This window comes from Gossypium raimondii, chromosome 11 (assembly GCF_025698545.1).
Source record: "Gossypium raimondii isolate GPD5lz chromosome 11, ASM2569854v1, whole genome shotgun sequence".
Taxonomy (NCBI): Eukaryota; Viridiplantae; Streptophyta; class Magnoliopsida; order Malvales; family Malvaceae; genus Gossypium; species Gossypium raimondii.
In genome coordinates this window covers 37,016,315-37,025,458 of record NC_068575.1, presented here as the reverse complement: position 1 = coordinate 37,025,458, position 9,144 = coordinate 37,016,315, and the positions used below count along the sequence as shown (strand labels likewise).

The 9,144-nt window shown below is 31.2% G+C and overlaps 1 protein-coding gene and 1 long non-coding RNA gene across 2 annotated transcripts; one reads left to right on the top strand and one right to left on the bottom strand.

Annotated features, from left to right (window-relative positions):
- Positions 1-3,996: 3,996 nt before the first annotated feature.
- LOC105804020 (BTB/POZ and TAZ domain-containing protein 4) lies at positions 3,997-6,572 on the bottom strand. Its single transcript, XM_012636502.2, has 6 exons — positions 6,197-6,572; positions 5,734-6,060; positions 5,170-5,306; positions 4,669-4,990; positions 4,281-4,597; positions 3,997-4,165 (listed from the first exon to the last, which is right to left on the bottom strand). The coding sequence occupies exons 2-6, from the start codon at positions 5,998-6,000 to the stop codon at positions 4,027-4,029; spliced, it is 1,182 nt and encodes a 393-aa protein (XP_012491956.1). The 5' UTR covers positions 6,001-6,060; positions 6,197-6,572; the 3' UTR covers positions 3,997-4,026.
- Positions 4,032-5,399, top strand: LOC128034614 (uncharacterized). Its single transcript, XR_008190717.1, has 3 exons — positions 4,032-4,177; positions 4,277-4,552; positions 4,784-5,399. It is a non-coding gene; the product is annotated as an uncharacterized LOC128034614 (long non-coding RNA).
- Positions 6,573-9,144: the final 2,572 nt, after the last annotated feature.

Below are 9,144 nucleotides of genomic sequence, written 5' to 3'. Positions count from 1 at the left end.
CATGTCTCGAGCTATGAATTCTTTTGTTGTGAATGATGCTACATACTGCAGAAGTTGTATAACCAATGCACTAGCTTTCGGTTCCTTATCTAAGAACTTAGGCTTTTACTTACACTAAAGTATATAAGTCACGCATGCATAGTCCGTCATCCACTAAGGATTAAAGTATGCCACATTTTGAATGTCACGAGTGAATAAATCCATAAATAGATTTAAGATCTATTATTCTTGGGTCCAATCCAATGTACTATCAGTCTAGTCAATCACATCTATGTCTCCATCTTCTTGGAGTCATCCGCTTCAGTGCCCAAGACAATGACTTAATAGACAACATATTAGTCATTCGCTTCTTGGGCATCTCCCCAACTGGACTTGATAGACAACATATTAGTCTTTCAATTGATTTGTTTATTTCTGATTAGACTAAGGACATGTTTAGGTTCATCCACTAATATAAGTCGTCTTTCTATATTACGATTTGACCACGTAATAGTACTTGGTATTAGTTTAAACATTAGACAACTAGTGAGCCAATATTTGTTTCTATTTTGCTTTGCATGCAAAAACCACATTAGGACATTATACAAAGTATATTAATGTAATCCATGAATTGTTTTATTAATCAATATGTTCGAAAAAATAACAAGTTTACAAATGAATGTACTATACTTAGGGCACCAGATCTAACATGAACAATATCTTTCGTTTCTTTAGAGAGATAAGGAAGGTGAGAGAAGGAGAAATAAGGTGGAATTTTCTATAGATCTTGTTCTAGGGACAACACTGATATCTATAGCACCTTGCAGAATGCCCCTACAGAGTTAAAAGAGTTGAAAGCACAGTTGCAAGAATTGACTAACAAAGGTTTTGCTCGATCTAGTTCATCACCTTAGGGTGCACCAGTTTTATTATTTAAGAGAAAGATGGATCGTTGAGACTGTGTATCGATTACAGATAGCTTCACAAAGTTACAATCAAGAATAAGTATCCATTGTCTCGTATTAATGAATTATATTGAATAAATTGAAACCTGAAGTTATGAATTAAATTGGAAAATAAAACTTTGAGGGATTTAAAATAAAATTATCCTCTCTTTCTGTCTTTCATTGCCCATATAAATACGTCTTTTTTACAGGGTCTAAACCCCTTCATTTAACGCATTACATGTCTCATTCCATCTTCAATTGCAATTCCATGTTCATTTGTCAAGGTTTGGTTCAATAACTCGTACCATCATTAAAGCCTGTAGAAATAAAACAAAACTGATAGGTTTAACAACTTTTTTGTTAGAAACTGCAACTTATTTAATTTATTAATGATAAATAGTTTTATGAAAAGAAAGTTAATAGGTAATATATTAAAATTTTAAAGTAAAAATAAATACACGGCACATTTAAAATTACCCGTCAAATTTACCTAAAATGTACAAATGCCTTACTATAACTAATATATATTATTCATTTACAAAATGTTTATTATTAGTAACAATATGAAATAAAATATTAATTGTATTCAAAATAATATATTTATTATTAGTAATAATATGAAATAATTTTAATTTATATCATTAAATGTTTTGATTTAATTTATATTTAACTTTATACATTTTATAATTTCAAATTAAATAAAATGATTGTAATATTAATTGATTTGATATAATTGATATTCTAATTTTTTATTCATATTATTTTTTTAACATTAATATCATTATAGGTTCTTATCATATTTGCTCTTTTCAATATAGTGCCTAATATTATCAATAGTCCCTCTCTAATCTTTAAATAGAAGGATAATGTGCTTCATCACACTTAAACCCACAACCTCCTACATCGATAATAATATCGATATCAATCGAGTTAAGACTCAATCGACTTTTATTTATATTACTAATTTTACTAATCATTTAATTATTCCATATTATAAATGTTGCTTCCAAGATTTGCTAATAAACATTTGATAAATATTAGAGGTTGTGCATCAAAGTTTTATTAATAATATTGATAACTATTTAATAATTACTATGAACAGACTATCATTTTGGATGACGATGATGATAATTATTTGATTCCATTCACCGAATAAAATTTGGTTCAGAGTTTTTCCGTTGAGTTTTATATTATAATTAGTAACATAGTGTATCTAAAATTGATTTTATAAACTTTCTAACATTTTTATCACAAATTTTGAAGTAATGTAAATTACAAAATTTAAAAGTTACAGTAAAATAAAATGATTATGTTTCCAATTAATTAAATATAAATTTATATGAAAGAAATTTTAACATCATGTTAAAAATTAAAATAATTAAAAAAAGGAAAAGAAAAGGATAGAAAGAGAAACATGAAGAGATTTGGGAAATTTGATTTAAAATAAGTGGATTTTGGAGTTTTGTGAGATAGGATTAGTAAGTAACATAATATAAGCAAATTTTCAGAATTAAAATATGAAAGTGTTGAATCTACTTAAATCAGTGTAAAAGTAAAGCTATTTTATGTTTTTTTTATATCTTTTGTACAATTAATATTTTAGTGATCAAATGGATGAGTTTAATATCTTAATCATATAGATTGTACATGTCAAGTTTGACTTAAATTATAAATTTTCAACCATTTATTTTATGTAAAAAATTTAATCGTTGAATATATATATATATATATATATATATATATTGAGTATTGTAGATCGATATGATAAAGATATCGATCGGTTTTAAATTTTGCATGCATGACAAATACAATTGTATCAATAAATTTAACAATCGAATCATTAAAATATTAACCACATAAAAATATAAAAATACATAAATCAACTTTAATTCTATACCGATATAAATAGATCATTCTCCTAAAAGAGTAATTTGGAATCCTAAAATTAAGGTTTTTAATGTAAATATTATTACAAATAAGGTTATTGTGTGGCTCAATAACAGCAATACAACGATGCCATACAGCATACTTAAATACAACATTGACACCACAAATTACAGAGTGGAAACCTGTACAGTGACTTTCTTTAAACAAATCTTTCAATAGTATAGGAGGCCTTAGATGGATTCTCAACCTAGCAATCAATCGTACACCTTTTTTTAATTTTAAAATTAAAACTAAATTGATAAATTTTGTAGATGTTATAAGCTAGATTTATTAAATTTTAGAATTGAATTAAAATAATAAATTCTGTAAATATTGTGGCTAAATTTGTTGAATTTATTAGATTTAGGATCAAATTGATAAAATGTGTAAACATTGAAATGTTAAATTTGTTACTAGGCTAATTAAAAAATCCACATCAGCTTTCCATTACTCATCTAACGACAACTAACTAGAGAGCGAATAAAATATTTAATTTCGGAAAGTTAAATGATTAAATCGAAAAAATTGATAATTTGATGGCCAAAAACATGGTTAGATGACTATCTTTTGTAGTTTACTCAGAAAAATTATATTATATAGATATGTCCAAATATATGAGTCTCAAAAATTAAAGGAATATTTTAAAGAAAATAAAAATCTGACTAAAACCATTTCAAGAATATGTCCCTCATTCACCAATATGGAAATTAGAGTAAAATTTGGAAAAAACTACTCTCTTTTATTTTTTGTAATTTCACTAGAACAAATTGAAGTATAAATTACAAGAATAAACATAAATACAAAATTCAACTAATACAATATATAATGGACAAAAATTGGACAAAACCCACACAAAATATATATGTTAATATTTTTGTACAATTAAATATTTACAAATGAATCAGAGTTGGATATATACAATGATCGGACTATTTGTTTGGCTCGATACATTCAATTAGTACAAACCAAGCCTTGGAGATGTATTTTGTGATTTTGTTTTGAATTTTATATTTAATAATATATTCTTATTTAAATTTAATTATAAATATTAATATAAAAATACTTTTAATGTTTTTTTTAACAGTGAACCCGACTCGGGCTCAACTTGAATTCGAGGATTAAAATTTTTTAGAACGGATAGGCCTAATCCAGAAATAAGAGAGGTGGATATTGTTTATGGTGAAGAGTTGGAATTAGAGGACACAAAAATTGGTGCACCTCCAATTCTCTTTGTTCTTAATATCCTTTTCACAAGTATTTTCCACTTGATTTCGTCCTTCTTGCTTTGTTTCCTGATCTTCTCCTTGAGGTTCCTGAATTGGAAGGTTGGGTTTCAATATTGACAAATATCTTATTTATGCAATTGGTTATTTAAGAGATCAAATTGGCATCAACCATTTCGTCTTAAATTTGGCATTTTAAAGGTACCTGCACAAAGGAACTCGGCACGAATTTGAATCAGTGCAGAGACGGGAATGTAACTCCAGTAGCTGCCACATTCTTTTGCAATGAATACAGCCGCCAGGAACTCTCAACTTGCAACTAGCAAAATGGCGAACAAGCAATTCTAACCCTTTGCAACAGTCTCCATAATCGCAGGGTGTTTGGTGTTCTTTCAAATCCTTATCATGTGGTCCAATTGTCCTGCAACCATCTCTGAATATGTGAACAAGAGCCTCCATTGCTTCACATAATTGAAGGTAGATCCTCTGCTCATTTGATTTCCTGTTTTTCTCCTTTTGCATCTGCAAAATTTGCATTTAGAGATTTAGGTCAAAGTGCTAGAACCCAAGGTTACAAGGGGCAGTAGCCTTACCATGATATCCCTCTCATGTTCTTCATCCATCATGGATTCAAGAAGTTCTTTTTCAAGTGCTGGATTGCTCTTCTTCATTGCTTTCCACCCTTCAGTTTCGCGAACTGCCTTGCAGGTCATTACGATCATACGGTGAGTGATCAGCGTTAGTCGAGGCGCATCACACAGTAACGAAAGCTGGAAGGCATCAACTACATTTTCTATAGTAAGCAAGCCATGCTCAAGTTGCTGTTCACAAGCTCGCTTCAGCTGAGGAACAACATATGTGTGTGACATCACCAACAATGGCAACACAAATTCCTTCATTTCTTCTTTCTCATAACTACAGATCAAAACCAATAACAATTAGCACATCCCGGCATGAATGCATGATGTAACCACATGATCTCAGTGACACTGACAACAAGTTCAAAGTGTGAAGGTAACTAGTAATTGCCAAGGACTTACTGGCTCACAAAACTGAATTCGACCAAAAGTCTTCCAAGGCAAAAGAGAAGTTACCTGGAAGAGTACAAGAATCGAATGAAAGCCCGAACTGCATCTTGTGGAACACCATGGATATGGATTGAAATTGGTCTTCTGTGACCAAATCCTTTTGCTTGTTTCAACATGCCTCTTAGTACAGGAGAAGCCATGCCCTGTTAGAAAAAATGATCCAGTGGAGGGATTTGAGTCAATAAATTTGTTCAAGACACCATGTCCAAATTCCTAAATAGTTGCTATTAGCTTTATTTTCTTCTACATTAAAACACTAAACAACTCGATCCCACAAGGATTAAGGGGGGCAAATATGGCTTTCCTTTTGCTGGTTATGCTAAAAAAATATAACAACTTGCTCATGAACTAAATGAATCAATGTCGCATTCCACCAAATGGGATTTCATTTCCAATATCTATGGTCTAAAACTGATATATAAAATTAAGTTGTATAACCAAACCATCAAAAAATGCCTGGTTAAATCAACAATGTACCGAATCGAGATTGTTCAAATAACAAGGGTATTGCTCAAAGCATAACGTCCATTAGTTTCACCATTAAAGATGGAAAAGACAAGGAGCGCTTACAAGAATATTAGAATGCGCACAGATGATGCCACCATTATCAGTTTTAATGATAACATCAGTTTTATAGCCTCCATCAAAGAGCCTATCCCACAAAGCCCTGGTTGCTGTCGCCGCACAATTGTTTCCTCTTATGGCTGACCCATTCTTCATTAGTGACCCCTTCCGCCTACAATTTGTAGCTGGACCAGGTATTGGAGGGGGCGCTGGAAAAACCTTATTGGCACCTTGACAAGTTTGCTTTGTAATAAATTCTTCCATCTTCCCCATTAACTTCACTTTTGGAAGGCATTCAATGACAATCAAACTCAGGTTCTTTTTTTATTTGATCTGACAAAAGAATGAAATAGCAGAAACTTCGATGAGCAACACAGAATCACAAGTTTCAATTTGCATATATATAGAAACATGACCAAAATTAAGGATTAATGAAATCTAAAACATGGGTTTTCAAGAAAAATCTCACCTTTTAATCTAAATCAAAAGTGTCTGGGATTTGGAAAATGCAGAATCAATAAGAAGAAATTAACATGTTTCCGTACAAAATCTCCAACGAATCTCGAAGAAAATGAACTCTTTTTAATTATATGAAAGAAAAAAAAGCAAGAAAAAGAGAAGAAAGGATATGGCAACGATCTATCAGTTCCTCCGCCACTGCCACCGCCACCAATTCGGGTGCAGAGGCCGGAAAAAAGGTGAACCGGAAAAAACCGCCAAGGAATTTAATATTTAAAAATAAAAATAAAATCAACATTTATGTGCGCGTATAACATGCACGATTCTGCTTGCTCACTTCACGCGCTTGATTTCAATGAAAAAAAAATGAATGGTTTTGGACAAATTCCGTTTTACTTTTTACAACGGGTGGTCGGGAGCTTTTATTTTAATGGTTGGTTGCTTTGGTTAATTACGTGGACGGTGTGGGGCGGGAGCAAATAATTGTTCTACACAAAGCCGTTTTGCCCTAACTTTTGTGCTTCATTTGGGGATTTGATTCCTCCTTAGGTGAAATTAATTTCGGTAAGATTGGAAATAATAATAAATTAAATATTATATTAATGAAGTTACAATCAACAATAAAATATAAGAGTGACGTAAATTATAATGAGAAGGAAAACATAACTACTAACAATATTAAATTAAATTTTATATACTTAATAAAATAAATTGATAGCAAGATAAATTCGTATTTTTAATATATTTATTTTAGCTAATTATCAAATAAAATATTATTAAATTTAGATTTTTCTAATCGGAATGAAGTTTGTGTGTTGAATTTAAATTCTTACAAAAAAAAGGGGGTTAAATTGAAACAAAAAGTAAAGCGGAGGGCTTGATTGAAAGATTGAAGATTCAAAGATGATTGGATAAAGATTAAAGGGTTGAAGTTTTTTTAGTGGCTAGATAAAGATTGAAGGACTTTTGATATTGTTACAACTCTTTAATTAGTTTAAATTCTAGTTTAAATTTAATTTTTAAATTTTAAATTATTTAATGATAATATTTAAAATTATTTAGGAATAATATTTAGGAAAAATCTAGTTAAATTTTAGCACTAAAAATATGTATAAATACTTAATAGTTACAACCAATTGAACACACTTGCCTTTGACATTCAATAAAATTTCTTATTTTTTTCCTTCCCCGCCTGCGTCAGTTTTTGTACTGTTGTTTCATCACTTTTTCTTTTCTTTTCTTTTACTTTCAGCTTTTTGATTTAATTACCTTCCAAAGCCATTTCTCTTTTCATCTTTCAAAATTCCACAAAATCACTTTCAAAGCGTAATTTTTTCCATGATTAACTAAATCCTTTTTAGCCTTAGCCCAGTTATCACTTCGAGAAAGTAATCGTGAGATATAAATCCACACTAAAGACTTTGCAATTCGGTATTCGCAATCTCTCCAGTATATAGGATAGTACAAATTCGTCCTTCAAAGTTGATTTGATTTCAATTCAAAAAGCGCACGTTGGATTGGAATCGTTTGGCGTATTGTTGGGAAATTGAGTCGGCGGTGCTATATTCAAAATCCCGTGAACAAATTGATGTGTTCAATTGGAAAAAGCTAGTTGGATTCCGTCAAGAGAGATAGTGATCGGATTTAAACGACCCACATGGTTGAGGTCGTTAATTCGAGTTGGAATTTTTAGATCGCAAGGCTATCGAAGTCTTAAATTATGGGTACGTGCCACGTGGTTGGAAATTTGCCAAGGGTCGATTTGCAGGTGAAACCAGGATCGACTACGAGAGGAAGAGTTGGCGGTTTGAGGGATCCTCGATTGCTATAACCAGCTTATTGATTGGAAAGGAAAATCTATTTTAAGGATCGATTCAAGATTGGAGTACACCAAAGGTAAGGCTAAGCTTAAAAAATATTTTATTTATCCATTTATTTTATTTTCTTAAATTATTTTTTATTTTTGAATATATTTTTATTTTATTTACTTTTCATATTTCCTTATTTTATTATCTTAATCATTTTAAAAACCCCATTTTTTATTTTTTTTCAACACTACTACGCACAAGTTGTGGGCACGACTATGGCCGCGACAACGAATCTGGTCATAAGAAAAGGCGAAATTAGATAACCAGTCCCTGTGGATTCGACCCTATTACTCTATATTTCAATTTATTGTTATATTTGTCGTAGGAATTTATATGTGGTGGTTTTGACGCCCATCAAATTTTGGCGCTGTTGTTGGGGATTGGTGAAAATTTCTAATTTTTGTTTATTTTCTTTATGACTAGGTTAGAATCAAGGACTTTAGCATTTAAACAGGAGATAAAAAAGGTTGGCTCGAACTCTTGGAAGAGAAGCAATTCGGTGCGATAAACAACCACAGCCTAATTTTTAAGAAAGATCTAACACTGAAGATATTTACTCATCCGAAGATTCAGACGGCATGGCAGATCAAACTATACGCCAACTTGTAACTGCACCAGATGAACAACAACCGCTATGCATAACTTATTCGGCGGGTGAAACATCGTTTGAGTTAAAGTCAGGATTAATACATTTATTGTCTACTTTCCGCGAATTGAAAAACAAGAACCCCCATACTCATCTGAAAGAGTTCCACATGGTTTGTCTATCCACAGGGTTTGTCTAAGCATGAAACAAGGAGTAACTGAGGATCAAATAGAACTACAAGCTTTTCCTTTTTCATTAGCTGACTCTGCTAGAGAACGGTTATTTTATTTACCTCCAGGATCTGTTAATACTTGGACTGATATGTCTCGATTATTTCTGGACAGGTTTTTCCCAACAGCTTGAGCAGCAGAATTAAGTAGGAGTATAGTCAGAATACAACAAAAAGAAACAAAAACACTCTATGAATATTGGGAGCGATACAAGAAGTTGTGCGCAAGTTGCCCACAATATGACCTATTTGAACAGTCACTCTTATAGTATTTC

Bases quoted from the DNA above. Each gene is read 5' to 3' on its own strand.
- LOC105804020 (XM_012636502.2), bottom strand. From the start codon at position 6,000: ATGGGGAAGATGGAAGAATTTATTACAAAGCAAACTTGTCAAGGTGCC. The intron at 5,307-5,733 runs GTAAGCGCTCCT...TTTTTCTAACAG, and splicing joins GTGCGCATTCTAATATTCTT to GGCATGGCTTCTCCTGTACT. The intron at 4,166-4,280 runs GTACCTTTAAAA...CTTCCAATTCAG, and splicing joins TGCCGAGTTCCTTTGTGCAG to GAACCTCAAGGAGAAGATCA.